The sequence below is a fragment of the Cavia porcellus genome, unplaced genomic scaffold, assembly GCF_034190915.1.
Source record: "Cavia porcellus strain 051 isolate PalLab524CR breed Dunkin Hartley unplaced genomic scaffold, mCavPor4.1 scaffold_14, whole genome shotgun sequence".
NCBI lineage: Eukaryota > Metazoa > Chordata > Mammalia > Rodentia > Caviidae > Cavia > Cavia porcellus.
Window position 1 is genome coordinate 63,236,363 of NW_026947497.1, and position 18,053 is coordinate 63,254,415.

At 50.5% G+C, this 18,053-nt stretch overlaps 1 protein-coding gene, 1 long non-coding RNA gene and 1 other non-coding gene across 3 annotated transcripts in view; 1 reads left to right on the plus strand and 2 right to left on the minus strand.

The window, feature by feature from the left end:
* Limd1 (LIM domain containing 1) overlaps positions 1-11,303 on the plus strand; it is a 36,112-nt gene extending 24,809 nt beyond the window's left edge. The window contains exons 3-8 of the mRNA XM_003477020.5: positions 3,003-3,070; positions 4,773-4,835; positions 5,895-6,025; positions 6,481-6,532; positions 7,132-7,200; positions 8,041-11,303. Coding sequence (XP_003477068.1) covers positions 3,003-3,070; positions 4,773-4,835; positions 5,895-6,025; positions 6,481-6,532; positions 7,132-7,200; positions 8,041-8,178 — 521 coding nt within the window. The 3' untranslated portion in view covers positions 8,179-11,303. The remainder of the gene's footprint in view (positions 1-3,002; positions 3,071-4,772; positions 4,836-5,894; positions 6,026-6,480; positions 6,533-7,131; positions 7,201-8,040) is intronic.
* Positions 11,304-16,500: 5,197 nt separating this feature from the next.
* LOC106029178 (uncharacterized) lies at positions 16,501-17,947 on the minus strand. Its single transcript, XR_001202845.3, has 2 exons — positions 17,788-17,947; positions 16,501-16,991 (listed from the first exon to the last, which is right to left on the minus strand). It is a non-coding gene; the product is annotated as an uncharacterized LOC106029178 (long non-coding RNA).
* Positions 17,767-17,839, minus strand: Trnar-acg (transfer RNA arginine (anticodon ACG)). The gene has a single exon. It is a non-coding gene; the product is annotated as a tRNA-Arg (tRNA).
* Positions 17,948-18,053: the final 106 nt, after the last annotated feature.

Sequence of the window (18,053 nt, forward strand, 5' to 3'; positions counted from 1 at the left end):
TCTCTCTCTCTCTCTCTCTCTCTCTCTCTCTCTCTCTCTCTCTCTCTCTCTCTCTCTCTCTCTCTGTCTCTCTCTCTCTCTCTCCTCTCTATGTTTTTTTTTTGTCTTTTTGAGACAGGGTCTCTATGCAGTTCAGACTGGCCTTGACTTTGTAGCCGAGGCTGGTCTCAAACTTGCAACGATCCTCCTGCCTCAGCCTCCCGAGTGCTGGAATTACAGGTGTGAGCCACCACGCCCGGTTTGGGCGGCTCTTCTCAAGCAAGCTGACAGTGTCCCTGTCCTGTCTCCCCTGGGAGGCACTGAGAGCAGCAGAGCTTGACGGAGCAGGAGGTGGAAGAGCAGAGATCCTCTGGCTGGTGATGCTTTACTCAAACGCTCAGCCTGCTCAGGGCCTTTTAGAGAGCGGGAGGCTTACGGAAGTAAAGTAATTGAAACGGATCCCGGGGCTGTTAGCAGAGGCAGGAAATACCAGAGAGGCTTCGAGGATGGGAATGTTCTAGAAGTGAGAGTGACCTCACTGGCCTTGAGGGACAGGCAGGTGGGGAGCTTCAGGGAGCTACAGAGTTGTGCCCAGGGCCTTTCTGCGCTCTCCCACTCCATTATAAAACTGATGCAAAAAAATAAAAATAAAACTGAGGCATAGTCATTGCAGGAAAAGAACTAATTAAAAATCATCTGTTTTTTATGCACACATATAGCACTTGGAATACCCCTAAAATATTTCATGTGTTTTCTACGTCATTAAATCTTTTTTGGAAATGAGGCTCAAGCCAGGCACACACCTGTGATCCTAGAACCCTGGAGGCTGAGGAAGGAGGATAACCATAAGTTCAAGACCAGCCTGGGCTTCTTGATCTTTTATGGCTGTATAATATTCCAACAGGTATCCATGCCACCATTTATTTCATAAGAATTGGACATTCAGTTCTTGCTCATTTTTGGTAGGCCACTATTCATAATGCTGATATGGGGAGCTAGATGGTCTAATTTTGATGATTTATCTAGGGTAAATTACTGTACTTTTTGGTAAGAAAAAAATTCTGAATGTTGTTCTAGAATACCAAACTTCTGTCCTAAGAATTTGCTCTAGTGGGCTAGGGATTTAGCTCAGCGGCATAAGTGCCTGCCGTGCAAGCAGGCAGTTGTGAGTTTGATCCCCGGTACCGATTAAAAAAAAAAAAAAAGAATTTGCTCTAGTTGCTGCCATCCCCTATAGTGTGAGAGTCTGTTTGTGTCACTGCCAGCGCTGGGTGTCAGTCTTGTCAACCTTTGTGGTTTATTATTTTCTTTAGTGCTGTGGATGGAACCCAAGGTCCCGCGTGCTAGGCAAACACTCATGGAGCCACAACCCCAGTGCCCTATTATAATTTACAGTCTTTCAGATACAAGAAAACCTAGAGGTTTCCTCTTACAGTTAATGCTCATTCATACTTCTCTTGTGGTTTTTCCCATTACTTACTTACTTTTGCAGTACTGGGGATTGAACTGAAGGCCTTTGAACTGAACTATTGTACACTGCCAGCCTCTTTTTTTTTTATTTTTTTTAATATTTTTTGAGACAGGGACTAAGTTGCTAGAACTTTCTAGGCCAGCACTTGCAAGCCTCTGCCTCCTGCCTCCCAGACTGTGCCACTTTGGCTGGCTGCTTTTTCATATAGAACTATTATTATTTGCACATCGGGATTAATCTTTTTCCTGTCATGTAACATGTTCTCTCTAGTTTGGTATATAGTGTTTTTTCTAAAGACAGGGGTATGCGTTATGTGTCTATGTATGTCATGTGTACAAAATAAGACTTACTTCCCTACCACCTAGAAAGTATAGACATTTATGGTATTTTGGTTCTGTGTGTTTTTTAAAGGAATTGATAAATCACTTAGAAGCATCTTGGTTCTCCTTCTCATCTTTCCCTAGGGCAGCTGCTTGAACAGTGTGGCTCTGATCATCAGTATGTGTGTGGGTGCACACCTATAATCCCAGCACATAGGAGGCTGAGGCAGGAGGACTGGCATGAATTCGAGGCCATCCTTGGCTACATAGAGAGTTCTATTTCAATCTGAACTACGTATCAAGATCCTGTTTAAAAACAAAAAAATCAATAGAAGACAAAGTGTGCTGGCATTTACAGATGCACTGCCGCATCTTTGGAAACCTTGTCTTATTCGCACACTAGCGCACTGGGTTGGGTTAATAATGACATATATATATCATACTCTTTCCTGTTGACTGCTGCGTTGTACCTCATCCAGTGAATATAGTTCCAGTCTCTTTCTCCGTTTATCATCAAATCTTGTGTCCTGGAGAGCACTGAAGATGCTCCTGGTGTCTGTGTAAACAGCGCTGCCCTGACCTTCAGTATGTGGGCCCCGTATGCACCTTTGTGGATCTTCTCCAGGGCAACCCTGGCACCATGCTGGGCTTTATGTGCCTTTGCAGTTCTACTGGCTCCTGATGACGTGTTCCCGGCGGGTCTCCCAATGGACTCTCCCACCCAAAGTCACCAAATGTAGTGGTTTTTGCCAATCGAGGAAGCCAGGTAGAATCTCACAGTGGTTTTCACTTGAGTCACCCTGTTGCTGGTGGACTGGTGTTTTGTATTCAGTTACAGATACTAGGTTGCTATTGACAGCCCATTATTGCCAGGCTTTTTCTGTGTACTTCCCCTTCCTTTCCCTCATTGGGTGAGTGATCGCTCTCTTTCCGATTTGTTGGTGTTCTGCATGGGGCCATCTTCTCATCTGATCCTTGGCTGGATTTCCCAACGCAGCCTTGACTCGACTGCAGGCTTTAGCTCTCCCCCAGCCCTCCGATGTGAGCTGATTTGAGATGACAGTTATGTCCTCCGGATGCAGCATCTCTGGGGAAGATTAAGTTCCTGGGAACGGCAAGCAGCACTAGATCCGACAGGCACACATGCTGCAGCCCAGCAAGCCTGGTGCCCAAGCCTTTCCCACTTGTTTCATTGTGTGTTGATGTTTTCTATCTTTGTGCTCTCTCCTTAGGCCGGAGACTGAGAGGAAAAGCCTTTTATTTCGTCAACGGCAAAGTGTTCTGTGAGGAAGACTTCCTGGTGAGTGTCTGCGGGTCTGGGGTCTACAGGTCTAGGGCGGTGGGCAGCTCCCCAGGTCCAGACCCGCACAACTGGACCCAGCCTCAGTGCCTCTGGTCGCCCTGCTCCTGCGTCCTTCAGGCCCTCCTGTCTGGGGCTGGGCTGGGCCCCACAGCGTCCCTCTGCAGGTCTGAACCCTGCCGGCTGAGCCCCCTTTGGTGTTCTGGAAAGGGGTGGGGGGTGCATCATGATTAACAGGCTTCCAGCAGTGTTGGTAGGGTGTGCATGTGTCCCACCTACCTTTGTGACCAAAGATGGCTTCTTAACGCCCATTAGTCCTTTATGGGTCATGTGCTTGCCCAGGCCAAAGTCACTAGTGCTGGGGAAATACAGGGCTCTAATTGGCCTGAGCCTTAATTGGTGGGGCTGGATCTTAAGGGAATAGTTTTGAGTATGCGCAACTGACCCTCTGCTAGGTGGTTTAAGGCTGTGGAAAAGGTCCCCTTTTTTCCCTTTCCTGCCCTTCTAGTACCTCTCCCATTAAGCTGTGTTTCCAGTACCTGGGCTTTTACTATGTAGGTGTGGCCTGCCCTCTCTTCCTTCTCCTCCCTTTCCTCCTGCCCCTTTATCCTCTCCCTCATTTTCACAGCGAGGTTCAATCCAAGGTCTTCACACTGAACTGCACCCCCAGCTCCCCTTCGCTTTTTGAGAAGTCTCACTAGGGCTCACACTTGTGATCCTCCTGCCTCAGCCTCCCAGAGTGCTGGGATAACAGGTGTGTGCCATGATGCCGTTTCCAGTATGCTTTTAAGAAGGTTCCTGTTTTTTTCCTGAGACAGGATCTTACTATAATAGATGGTCCAGGCTGGCCTTGAACTCACAGCAGTCCTCCTGCCTCAGCCTTCTGGTGCTAGGATTACAGGCATACATCACCATGTCCACGGAGACTTCCTCATTTCTTTCAATATTTTAGGGCCCTGTGTGTGTGAGTCTCTGTGTGTGTGTGTGTGTGTGTGTGTGTGTGGTGTTTGATAAAGTAGACATTTATCACTTTTTGCAAAGCTAACTCTCAAAGATACTAGCTTTTTATTTTCTTCTACCACTGGGGATTGAACACATATTAAACACATGCTTTACCCCTGAGCAACACCCACAGTGTGCACAGTTTTTTAATCAGAAGCAGACTTGAATTTCACTTCCCTCCTTACCCTGAGCTGGTTATGTGACTGGAGTAATCTTCCGAGGTCATTTAACCTCTCCATGCTCCCCTTGCTTCTGCAGGAAAAATCTGGCTAACAGTGTGCGCCTCTTGGAGTTATTCTAAGGATCTCAGAGGTGGTGTCACATTTGAGAGTGTGTCAGCATCCCCGAAGGGCTGTGAAAATACAGATGCTTGAGCTCCCAGGCGACGCCAGGGAACCCCTCCTCGAGAGCCGCTGTGACTGTGACGAGGGCTAAGTGCACTTTCTTATGCAGCCTGGCACTCCGTGGCTGCCCAGGTCTGGCTGTCACTAGGGCGAATGGTGTTAGTGTGTGTAAGGCCTTTCCGAGCCAGAGGAGAGCCCATGACTTAGCAAGCAGTCATGTTGTCCCTGGGCACGTGACTGACTACTGCACGGGGACACATCTTTCTCCGTAGTTCCCTCTTATCCTCTCGGCCACTGGGGAAACAGCCGATTCATGCACGCTGTGCACGTTTAACCTTCCTTTCCTTCTTCTGCAGTACTCTGGCTTCCAGCAGTCTGCCGACAGGTGTTTTCTCTGTGGACATCTGATCATGGACATGGTGAGTAGTGTCAGCCAAACAAAATCTCAGCGTCTCGGGAGGAGGAGGGTGCATTTAGGGAAGAAAGAAATGAACAGCCCAACCCAGCGTCTCCTTCCCGGGGTGTAGCTGCAGCTAGTTTCAAGAGGAGGTCTTTGGGGCCGGGAGGACAGGGCACCATTCATTCCCAAGAGACAGATGCAGCTTGTTTACACTACTGGAATCAGCACAGAGTCAGACGTCTGTTCCTAAGGAGGACATCAGGCCTGTCCCTTAGTTCTCAGAGGGCACAAGGCCCAGACCCCATTCCGCCTCAACCACTGACTGGCTGGGGTTTGCCCCGGGCCGCAGTGCCTTTGTCTTTTCAGCAAGGGCAGAGTTTCCTTCCAGTTAGGCTGTCGGGGTGATGAATGGGGTTTCAGATTGCTACCCTGAGACCTGCCTGTGAGAATCTCTTTAACATACTGCAGGGAGGAAGTCATCATGTAACATGCATTTAGTTAGGAAGCAATAACCCCTCTCTTTTCTGACCCATTAATTCCTCTTGGAGAAGAGGATTGGTTGTCATTGCTTGCTTGTTTGTTTGTTTGGTATCGGGGATCAAACTTACAGCCTTGGGCTTGCCAGACAGATGCTTGTGCCGCTGAGCTAAATCCCCAGCCCTATTTTTTATTTTATTTACTTATTCTTTTTTTTTATACCTGCTTTTTTGTTTTAGTTTGGGTTGGGTTTGGGTTTGGTTTTGGTTCGTAAGATAGGGCCTCACTGTGTACTCCAGGCTAGCCTTGAACTCACTGAGTAGCCTAGACTAGCCTCAACTCACAGCAGTCCTCCTGCCTCAGCCTCCCAGGTGCTGGGATTATAGGTGTACACCATCAGGCTGGGCTATGGCATCTTTTTGGGGCAGAGCTCCTCCTCTGGGTTGGGATTTTGGAAAGGACCCCTCCTAGATCCCTCCCAGCTGAGCGTCCCCTCCACTTTGTGGCCCCTGCTCCTATGTGCTCCTCTCTCCTCACCATCCCACCCTTCCTCATACCCCCCCCCCCCCCAATTCTTAACCTCTCTTCCTTGACACCTCAGATCCTGCAGGCCCTGGGGAAGTCCTATCACCCTGGCTGTTTCCGCTGCGTCATCTGTAACGAGTGTCTGGACGGGGTCCCCTTCACTGTGGACTCGGAGAACAAGATCTACTGTGTCCGAGATTACCACAAGTGAGGCGAGGAGCCATGGGAATCCCACTGTGCACCCGCAATTGGCAGAGGCTCTGTGGCTTTCAGGGCTGCAGCGCAGATGTTGAGGGGCTTGCGGGTGCTGCTGTAGATAGGAACTGGTTAAAAAGTCACATTTAGTGAAAAAAACAGAAACAGAACTTGTCATGGAGTCCAACAAGCCCGGGGCCCCTGATCTCCCAGGTTTCACTGGGTTTGTCTGGCTGAGGCCCCAGAGGGTCGGTCTGGGACCCTCACGTGCAGCCAGAGACTGCAACATTGCCTGGCTGTGACTGGGAACCCCAGAGCTAGAAGCCCTGCAGCAGCTTCCAGGATGGGGTGGGGTGAGCACCAGGATCCGAGTTCACCTGCAGGCTGATGGGGGGCAGGGCAGCCACCTAAGCTCCACCTTCCGGGAAAACACAGCTTGGATCTGTCCCCTTCCTGTTCCTCTGCAGGGTGCTGGCCCCGAAGTGCGCAGCCTGCCGGCTCCCCATCCTCCCGCCTGAGGTGAGATGCTGTCACGCCTGCCCCTGGGTCCCCAACGCCTGCCTGGCTCCCAGGTCATTCCTTGAGCCTCCCTCCTGCCCTTGACTCTTCAGAACACCCTGCTCTGAGATCATGCTGTCACCCACTGGCTTCCCCTGCCCTGCCCTGCTCTTGTGTTTCCCTCTCAGCAGGTCAGACTCTCTTACAACTCTTAGATGAGAGAGGAATGGACTCTTTACTTATTTTTTGAGGCAGGATCTCACTGGAGTCCAGGGTGATCTTGAACACTGTGTACCCCAGGCTAGCCTCAAAACTCAGTGGGTGCCTCTTGCCTCAGCCTCCTGACTGTGGTGATGACAGCTGTGAGCCCCCACACCTGGCTCACCTTCATTGCTTAAGACTCGATGTCCCCTTTTGTTGGTCCCCTTTTGGTGTTCATGAGATGCCATTGCCCTACCCAAGGCCTCGCTCTCTGTCCTCTCTATTAAGTGTTAGTGTCTGTGACTGACAGCGTCCCCTCCAGAGTCCTGCCTGTCACCTCTCCCTTCTCTCCATGCCTGTGGCCGAGGATTGGCCCCTCCCTGGCCTCTTTAGCCCGCCTTGCGCCCCCTCCATTCCAGGGCTCCGACGAGACCATCCGAGTGGTGTCCATGGACCGAGACTACCATGTTGAGTGCTACCGCTGTGAGGTAGGCCCCTCCCCTGCCAGCCCCAGCCTTTCCTGGAAGTCCAGGGGAGTCAGGGATGCTCTGCCCTCCAGAGATGGTGTAGGGAAGGGTAGGTGATGAGGCGCCTGGGGCCTGACAGTCTTTCTCTGTACAACCCTAGCTGGGTGTGGCGGTGCACATCTGTGATCCCAACAATCTGGGAGGCTGAGGCAGGAGGATTGCAAGTTCAAGCCCAGTCTGGGCAATTTAGGGCCTTGGAAAAACCTTATCTCAAAATAAAAATAGAAGGGCTGGGGATGCAGCTTGGAGCAAAGGCCTTGGGTTCACTCCTAGACTGTAAAACCCAAAAGACGAGCAGAACTGGCAAGTCCTGAAACTGCCCTCCCGGAGCTGGAGGCCGAGGGGAGTGAGGATTCCGGCTGGTCTGGGCAGAGGCATGTCGGGAGGTGTTCCTTCCCTTCTTTCCTCCCTCTTCTTCCCTCCCTATCTCCCTCCCTTCCTCCCGGAGAAGGGTCCTCTTGGAAGCAGGCACACAGGAGTGGGGTCTCCATCTGCCCTTCTGTGGCTGTGCTGCACCCCAGGCCAAGGAGCCCCCGATGCCCTAGGTCAGACAAGCTGGTGGCTGCCCTGCCAGCTCCAGGAAGGACACCTGCAGGCTTCCGCCACCCTGGGCAGACTCAACTGGGGGAACAGATTAGATTCACTTTGTTGACGTAGAGCGGAGGATGGGGAGTGTGGGCCATGTGAAGTTGGGTTCCCCTGCCAGCGCTGAAGAAGTGCATGGCCCTCGTGGCCAGTGGGACCCAGGTGTGGTCCGAGGTTGGGTTCGTCTCGGCAATGGGTTCTGTTTCGTCCCTCCAGGACTGTGGCCTGGAGCTCAATGATGAGGATGGTCACCGCTGCTACCCTCTGGACGACCACCTCTTCTGCCACGCATGCCACGTGAAGAGGCTGGAGAAAGGGCCCTCATCCACCAGCCTCCACCAGCACCACTTCTAGCCCGTGTGGCTCCCAGCCTGGCAGGGATGAGGTGTCAGGCAGGGATGAGACGTCTGCCTGTGATGTTCACCCCGGCCTGGGACTGGGGTAGGCGTATGTCCCTGTGTGCCTGAGGGACACCTTCAGCTAGGGAGGTGCACGTCCGTTCCATGTGCCTTTGCCCTCTCTGCACTGAGGCTGGGTTACTCAAGGAGTTACAGCAGCATGTTTGTGTGTGTGTGTGTGTGTGTGTGTGTGTGTGTGTATCCACGTGCATGTGGCCTGGAGCTCAAGGTCGTATCTGTGCAGGGTTACAACCTCAGCTGCAGCATCCTGAAGGGCCAGCTCAGTGCCCAAACATTCAGCCCTCACCAAACCCAGGCACCGCTGCCTCTCCCCAGGGCCTAGGGTCTTCTGGGAATGCCCGAACACTTCCACTGCATGCTGATGGAGGGAGGGAGCTCTTTCGTAAGCTTTGTGTCAGGAAAATTGGCTGGGAAGCCAGAGCCGGGATCTGAGCTCTGCTAACTCCAGCTGTGCTGTGTGTCCCTGGCCCCCAGGGTGTCCTCTGGCACTGGGGCCCAGCAGAGGCTGGCCTGGCCCGGCCTGGCCTAGCCAGCTCCGGGAGAGAGACCTTGGTGCGGGCACCAGGACTCTCACCCATCTGTCGGTGCTGCTTTGATCGAGCTCTTGAGTCTGTGCCTCGGGAGTGGCTCCAAGAGTCTGGGGTTCCCAGTCGGGATGCCTCTGGTTGAGCTTATTTAAGGATGGACTTTCTAGAAGCCCTGCGCACATAGTGCTCGAACACGTGTGTGAGACTGATCACGAAGCCAGCCCTGAGGGAGGAGTGATGCTCGTTTCCAGGCTTCCCTCACCCTCATCCTGGTCCAGCCGTTGATGTTCCTAGGAACCCGTTCCAAGGTACCCAGCTTTCTGTCTTCCACACACACAATACCTCAGACAGAACTTCACCAAGTTGCCGTCGGAGGACGCAGTGACATCGCATGGGACTCAGGTACCCTCCCATTTGGCACTGGGAGCCGGCTGGCTGGCGCCATGTGACCAATGTTGAGGCCGAGCACCCTGACCTCTGTACTCCCCAGGCTGGCTCCCCAGGTGGCAGGGCCGAGGGGAGTGACAGGCCGGTAAGATGTCAGGGCTGGCAGCTCTGCACGGACCAGAACCTGCAATCCAAGCCACGCTCGTGAGCCAGAGGTCACACTTCTTGGCATTTCAAATGGGAGAAACTGCTGTAAAAGGAAAGAGAAGAGTGGGGAGCCTATGACTTGCTGGGCGTGGTGGCGGGTGGCGCACCCCTGCAAGCCTAGCACGTGGGAGGCTGTAGTAGGAGGATCAGGCCTGGTGACACTGTGTCTTCTCAAGTCCATCTGGAGCCAGGTTGGGCGCTGACCATGGAGCCCCAGGTGCACATGGACACAGCCTTGTCCCTTGGCCTGGCACCGCCTGTAGGCCACTTACATGAGGCCCATGCTGTTGGAGTCCTTCAGTCCGATGTTAATTCCCAGCTTCCTGCGCTTGGGCCAAGCCCCTTGCAAACCCGTGGTCACAGGGGCTTGAGGCTGCCCCCTGCCTCCATCAAGTCCTCCACCTGGGCAAGGCCAGCCTGCGTGTCCGACCGTGGAAAGGCGGCCTTGCTCATGAGCAGAGAAAGGAAAACTGTATGGGCCCCCAGTCCACCCCAGAAGCACCAGGGTGCTTTTGCTAACCGAGTAGTTTTAAAACTCAGTGATTAATTTTTGTAATGAAATTTTTAAAGTGGCCTTGACTGAGGTGATTCAGCCGTATTTGCAAATACGATATTTTATACTGCTGAAAAAGAGCAATAAAGGTTTTTCCAGCTGCCCTAGGAGTCCTAGCAGGGCGCTGTGCCCTGCTTGTCCACTTCCCTGCTGAGGGCACCTACGGGAGCTGAGTTCCTTACATTTCTCTCCTCTGTCTCAGGCCCTTGTACAAAAGTGGTGAAGAGACAGATATTCACCTATTTTAAATGTTCTATAAGTTATTAGCCAAATAGAGTTGTATTTATGGATATGTAGGAAGAAAACACAAGGTCCTGGTAGACCAGGATAAAGGTTTGTTTTGAAAATTAGAGCAGATGGCCTTACTTGCATTTCCTGGACAATTCCTGGACCTTAATCTTAATGAAACCAGGATGCAGGCTGGAGCCGGAGCCCAGCGCCAGCCGGCATCCTTGTGTCGCTCTGTTTTACCCTTTAGCGCACTTTGGAGCTCTCTCTCCTCCCCTTTTTTCTTTTGACTGCCTGACTTGGGACATTGATAAACTGCCTGGGTCATCTGGAAGCGGTGTCCGAGACGGGGGTTCTCGCTTCTTCGCTCAGCAACGTCAGACCCCGTCTGTGCTTGGCAAAAGGTGATGTGCTCAAGTCTCACTCCAGAGGCTTGTTTGGTCCTGTCCAGGTCGCTGCCTGCACGGGGCTGAGGGGCGAGACTTGGTCTCATCTCTGGTTACTGAGGATAATCGAGGAGTTCTGGTCTCCTTCCAGCACCATCGTCCCCCTGCTTTATGGGCTTGAGTCATAGTTAGGAAGCTAAAAGCACTATCCTTGGGACCAGAGCGGACATGGGGAGTTCACTACCCACTGCAGACCATGCATCCCTGAGGCCTGCGAAGGTGACAGCCACATGACCACGTGTACCCTCGCAGAGAAAGAAATGTGTCTACCCTGCGCTGTGCTTGCCTGACACATGTTTTCAAACTGCCAGGAGGGTCATGGATACAGCTCAGTGGCACAGTGCCTGCCTGGCAAGCACAAGGTTCTGAGTTCGATTCTTGGTACCAAAAAAAGTAAAAATGCCAGGAAATCCAGTTTTTTGTTTTTCCTTTGCCAACAGTCAGTCCCAATTTCCCACTTAGTATTTCAAACAACTTTAGCAGAAGGGGGGGAAAATGAGTGAAATATACTAGCTGACTTTTGTTCTGGGCCCAAACTGGACAGATGTGGAAAATATCCGAATAGGAATTAAAAGTTCACACAGTTTGCTGTATAATGAAATTATCATCTTCTGTGTCTCTTACCATAAAATTACTGAGTTACTATAAAATGATTCAAGGTATCACAGCAATAAAACTGCCCCAATCTAGGTATTAAAGTGCTTCCCATATACTGCTGTTTCCTGTGTCTTTTGTGTGTCTCCTGTGCCTGCCATTTTGTGTGTTCCTGGGGGTGGGGGGACCTTCGCTCAGTGATGAGTGAATTCACTGACTGACTGTTTCACAGCTGGTCGCAGTCAGGAGGGAGCCCAACTGGAAGTGGTCTGTGGGGTGTGGCCTAGGAAAGTGTATCCTTGTTCCCAGCCCGTGGATCGAGCAGTTTTGTGCTCCCCCATGCTTCCAGCAGGCTGCCTCTGCCTTGGAGCTGGCAGCCTCGCACTGAGGGTGTCATCAGTGGCACTAATCCAAGTGTCAAACCTGAGCAGAGGCCTGAGGTTTTACCTGGCCCACAAGGGAATAAACCAGGACGCCAAGGTTTCTTGGATCCTGGCAAGCATGATGGGACTTGTAGGTCAGGGAGAAAAGTGAGTTTACTACTACTAGCAGTGGCACCAGGCAGAGGGCAGCCTTCACCCTGGCTCCTGGGCCTCGACTCCTGCAAGGCCCCAGGAAGTGGGCAGTGGTGCCTGCAGGTACAGGGGGGTGCACTGCAAAGGGAGCGTCACCCGCAGGAAACCTTTGTCTCTTCTGTGTTTTGAAACCTGGTCTTGGGACTGGGGATATAGCTCAGTGGCACAGTGCTGCCCGGTAAATGCGAGGTCAGAAGTTTGACTCCTGGTACCAAAAAATAAAGACCTGCTTTGGCTGGAGATTTAGCTCAACGGCGTAAGTGACTGCCTGGCAAGGGTGAGGTTGTGAGTTCAATCCCTCGTACCAACAAAGAGAGAGACCTGCTCTCACTGAACAGCCCAGGTTGGCCTCAAAACTGTAGATCTTCCTGCCATAGCCTCTGGAGTGCTGGGATAACAGGCGTGTGCCCCTACAGGGCAAGAATTTGGGCCTGGTCTTTTACCGTGAGCACACCACCTGCCTGACCTTGGCTCCAGGAAGAGTCATCTTCTGTCACCCAAGACCATCCTTTACCCACACATTGAACAGATGTGTAAAACAGAGAGGCCTTGGAGAATCATCCCCAAGCCTGGGATCCCTTTCCCTGGCTCCTGCCCTGGGGTCATTTGCTTTTCCCTGCTGAGTCTGTGGTGCTGTTGGCTTTCTGAAGTTGTGACCTAGGGCCCCAGAGGTGAGGGACATCGGTCCGATACAGCCATCTCTAGCAGGACTTGCACAGGGACCGAGAGAGGCTGTGTGTCCTCAGTGAGGATATATGGCAGGACACCGCCCCTCCCTGCTCAGGCCCAGTGTTTGGCTCTAGTTCTCCTAACTGCTAGGTCTGGCCCACCAGGACACAGGACATTCGGAAGCTCCCTCCAGTGTTAGGATTGAACCTAAGGTCTTCACGCTGTACTACGCCTCCGGCCCTTTTGCTTTTTTTTTTTAATCAGTACCAGGGATCAAACTCACGACTGCACACTTGCGAGGCAGACGCTTATGCCACAGAAGTAAATCCCCCCTTCTGCTTTTTTGAGACAGGGTCTCAGGAAGTTTTCCAGGCTTGCCTTGCACTTGGGATCCTCCTCCCTTGGCTTCCTTGGGGGCTGGGATTATACCATACCTGGCTGATCTTCTTAAGCAATGAAAGCAGCTAATTGGTTTTTTCAAGGCTGGGTTCCTATTGCCCAATGGCCTTGATATGCTGCGTGATGATGAAACTGGGAAGGGGCTGTGGTGCATGGGTAAGCTTTCTGGAGAGCCCTGAGCGCCCCTCACACACACACTCAGAGGCATGCTGACTTCCGTAATAAAGTCTGGCTAGGGCTACCACAAGGCGGCGTCCTAGAGCATGGTGCTGGGAGGAGGGAGCCAGGGATGAGCAAATGCGAGCGACGTCAATCAAACATTTGGTTCATTTTGATCTGAACTGGTAGGAAATCAGGTCTGGTTCTACCATGCCCGGCGGCAGTAGCAGCTGGTACTAACTGTGTGCTCCCATGTAGCAGTGTGATCTTGAGGGCTTGTGGCCTCCAGCACCCCTCATTTTCTAGACATCACAGAATGGGTAAACTCTCCCAACGAACAGAGGTTCGGGAACAGCCAGACCAGGGACCCCCACCAAGCAGCTTTATCCAGAGGTGGGATCAGACTCACAGCGGAGGGAAAACAGCAGAGCAGGAGCTTGGCCGCCATCACCACGACCCCTTGAAGCACCTTGTTTCCGTGGCTGCTCTAGCAGGTTGCCACCAAGTTGCTTTGCAACTGCAAGCAGAAACACCAGAACTGTACCCAGAATTTGGAGGCAGATTTATTTAACGTTGATTGGCATGGATTGGGATCTCTCCGAGAATATCAGGCCCTGCTTTCTGGTGGTCTAGGGCTTATGTGTGCTAAGCAAGTAGGAAGTACAGAGGCAGCATGGGCTGTCAACTGCCTAGCAGACAGGTTCTGGAGCTGGGACAGACATGTTGCAGGGGCGGGATTATTCAACCCACTGTAGATGCCAACAACAAAAAAAATCTATGGGTGGAAACCAAAGAATCCTTGGAATATTAGGTAGCTTCTCTTCACAGATTGCTAACGGTGGGATCTGTATTTTCCTTGGATTGAAAACCAAAATGTGTGACACATAAAGATGGTTGGAATCGGGGTGCAGAAAAAAGAAGCTGGGTGCAGTGGTGCACGTGAGTAATCCCAGCTCCTTGGGAGGCTGAGGCATGAGAGTCACCAGTTTCAGCCCAGCTTGAACAATTTGGTGAGACCCTTTCTCAAAAAGGGTCCGGGCTTTGTTTCACTTAAGACCCTCCATATGCTCCAAAGGCCTCACGGATAGGTGGCCATGGACACACCAGGCCCACCATGGGGTGGAGAATGAGGGACCTGGGTCTGGGTAGTAAGGTGGACTCCAAGATGTGGACTGGAGGCTGGTGAGTGGGAGCTGGGTGGAAACCAGCTGTGGAGATCACCTGCCTGGTAAAAACCTGTTCTCTGCACTTGCTTGTCCTCACAGGAAGGCCCTGGCAGGTAGGTTGCATTTGCATATTAAACTATGAGTTCAATTTGTATCTCCTGTCCTTTCGGACTTCTTGCCCTGAGTACGCTTTCCTCAGAGTCTGATTGTGGTTTGGTCTTTGAATCTTCCTAAGGAATGTTCATTCCTCTCTGGGTTTCTTTCTCTTTTCCAGTCCCACTAAAGGTTCCCAAGGGTCTGGTGAGGTCAGGTCAGGCTCTGCATCTCTTGGTTTCTGTCCTGTCCTGCGTGACATGTTTAAGGAGCCGGGGCAGGAGCTGTCTGCAGGGCAGTTGCTGTTCAGCTGGGAGAGAGTTCCTTTCCCAAAGCCTAGAGAGGGCCTGCACCTGAAGCCCCATTGTATCAGAGGGGAGGAAGCCTCCAAGGTGAGCTTGGGAGCAGGAGCATCATCAGGACCACAGATGAGGGCTGCTGCCTGCTCCCTGGCAGGGCGGGGCAGCACGTGACCACTACCCATATAGCTGGAGCATTGGCCCTGAGCCCATTCACGAGGTGCCCTCGGGTACAGGAGCCCACAAAGGAAAGCTGAACTCACTTTATGCGTGTGGTAAAGGTTGAATTCTTCCCAGTAAATGTCCTGGAGTACATGGCATGAAGCAACTGTTAAATACTTAATCTTTACATCACAATGACCAACAAAATAAATCATAAATGGAAAACAAACACAAAACAATTTAAAAATGTAAGAGAAGAAAGTGTAAAATAAGTAAATTTGAGCCAGATGTGATGGTGCATGACTATAATCCCAGCACCTAAGAGGCTGAGGCAGGAGGATCACCTGTAATTTCAGACCAGCGAGAACCTGTCTCAAAAAAACTTCAAAAAAATCAAAGTCTTAATAAATTTTAACACATAAAAGCAAACATTCCTCTAGGTTGAAAATTTTAAAAAGGAAAATATAAATGACTTAACTAGCAAAAACAGTGTAATGTTTTATAGTCAGAGTCAATACATTAATATATTTAAAAAGTCAGGACAAGGATATAGCTCAGTGGTATGGTGCCTGTCTGGCAAGCACAAGGTTCTGAGTTCAATTCTGTGTGCACAGACAAAAAAAGATGGTGTTTTAAAAAATTTTTTGTATATATATATATATATATACACACACACACACACATACACACATAAAGTCCAATTTGCTGGACAAGGTGGTGCACACCTATAATCCCAGCATATAATCCCAGCACTCAGAAGGCTAAAGCACAAGGATTACCAGGAGTTTGAGGCCAGCCTGGACTGTGTGGTGAGACCTTGTCTCAAAAGACCCCTCCCCAAAATGAAATTTGCAAGAACAAATCTGAATATATTTTTAAAAACCCCACTATATCAAGAAATAAATATTTTCCAACAATGAAAATTATGAAGAAATTATAATTAAAAGTGTCCATGAAGTAGACCTTAAATATGTGCATCTGGCATATTTTTATATATTTCTACATGTAGAAATATATAAAACACTTAAAATATCACGTTCTTTGATGTTACATCTTCAAAGAATATTAATGGCTTTATACCTCAGATGAAAACCAAGAGATAAAATGACAGTGTAAACCTACTTGGAAAAATATATGTACAGATATGTTCATGTTAAAGGTTGGTGCAAGGGCTGGAGATTTAGCTCAGCGGCATAAACGCCTGCCTTGCAAGCAGGCAGTCGTGAGTTTGATCCCCGGTACCAATAAAAAGGAAAAAGACAAAAAAAAATAAAAAATAAAAAGGGTTGGTGCAGTGGGCTGGGCATATAGCTTAGTGGCACAGCACCTGCCTGGCAAGTGTAAAGTCCTGAGTTCAACGCCCAGTACCAAAAAACCAAAAAAGAAACTAAAGATTGGCTGCAGTAGTCCCCCAGCTACTCTCAAAGCTGAGGCAGGATGGTTCTAAAATAACTTTGAACCTGGCTTGAGCAACTTAGTGAGACAAAAATTTTTAAAAGTTGTAAATGCAGAATGCACTGGTGGTGCATGCTTGTAATCCCAGCACTTGGGAGACTGAGACAGGAGGAGCATTGCAAGTTTGAGACCAGCTTGGGCTACAAAGCGAGCTCAAGGCCAGTTTGAATTGCATAGTGAGACCCTATCACAAAAAGACAATAAGTAAATAAAAATAAATAAATAAAGTGTACAGCCTGGGATGTAGCTTAGCGGTCCCAAGATTCTGTCCCTAGAACTGCAAACAACAAATCCAGGAAAAACTATTAAGGGCTGGGATGAAACACAGTGATACAGGGTCTGGGTTCAAGACGTTAATTATAATGGTCTTGGGGTGGGAATACATTTTAGTTTTTGGTGCTGAGGATTGAATTCATGCATGCAAAGTCAGGTACTCTATATTGAGCTACACGGTGTGACCCAACAATATAGTGAATGCTTAACTAGTACTTTAAAAAAATGTATTACAGTAAAACACAACATTGCCCGGAGTCCCTCTTGCATCCTCTCCTTGCCTTTAAGAAAGCGCACATCTTGTACTTGCCAGTTTCTGCAGCAGCTCTGGAGTCCTCTTTCCCAAGTGTTTTTAGTTGCGCAATTCTGGTTGCCTCAATGTCCGCAATCAATTCAAACCGTTTCACGGTCACGTTGACTTTGGGAAGAGCCACAGGTCCCGCGGAGCCAGATCAGGTGAATATGGTTGGATGAGGACACAGTATCGTTTTTTATAAGCTCCGTTTCTGTTGGGTGGGGACTGGCTGGCAGCAGTCACTGTGTTTCTCAATCACACCTGAAAAAAAGATGTTCAGTCAAGAGGTCTCCGGAAACTGCTTCAGAAACTGGCCAGAGGTGCGCTCTGAGCTTAAGAGATTAATGGCAATATGTGTTTATTGTCCTCAGCTTTAAACATTCACCGCAGATTTTGATCACCCGTGAGTGGGTCTCTTTATTTTTATTCCCTATCATTTTCTGTAACAAATTTTCTGTAATTAGCCCTGAGGGGGTAAAAATAACCCATATACTGGAGAAATAGATTGATCCTCGTTGGCTACAATGACTCAGCAAGCCCCGGGATTCGAGTCTCCCTTCTGCTGAGGAGATCTGGGGCCACCTCGGGGGTGCAGCCAGGCACCTGCAAAAATGAGGGGCGACCCCCTCGGTTATTTGAGGTTATCCTCTGCCAGGGGAAGTCTTCCCCCACGGATCTGAGGTCAGGTTGGATTTTGGGCTGTGACTCCGGGGGCTTTGCGACCCCGGGCCACCCGAGCCAGGCAGACCGGCAACCCCTCATCGGTGGTAAACCGAGGCAGGGCCGCTTCTCACATTCGGAGGAGGAGAAAGCACTTTAATTGCGCTTCTGCGTCATCGGGTAGCTACCAGCCATTTACAGACCCGCCTTGCGCTTCACTCCGAACAGGGCCCTTTGCAATTTGCAAAACACACGAGCAGCTATACGTTCCAATATTTTGAGCAAAGCACCACCCAATTCAAGGTCCATTGTAGTCATAATGCTTTCAAAGGAACTCCTACAACATCAAGTGCCAATGCGATAAAAAGGCACACCACGAGCCAGCCAGGAGTCGAACCTAGAATCTTCTGATCCGTAGTCAGACGCGTTATCCATTGCGCCACTGGCCCTGTGCTAAGCAAACTTGCACCGCGAAGCTTGATGGCTTCTGACGCAGTTTCACCACACTTCCGGACGCCAGCATCCTGTTTCTTCTTCTCCCTAACGCCGCAGCGCATGTGCACTGCTCTCGGGGCTCCGCCGCTCCCATCCAAAGCGCTCCACCAATCCGCGGAGGCTACGTCACTACGCTCCACAACACTCTGTTACTCATCACGTCGGAAG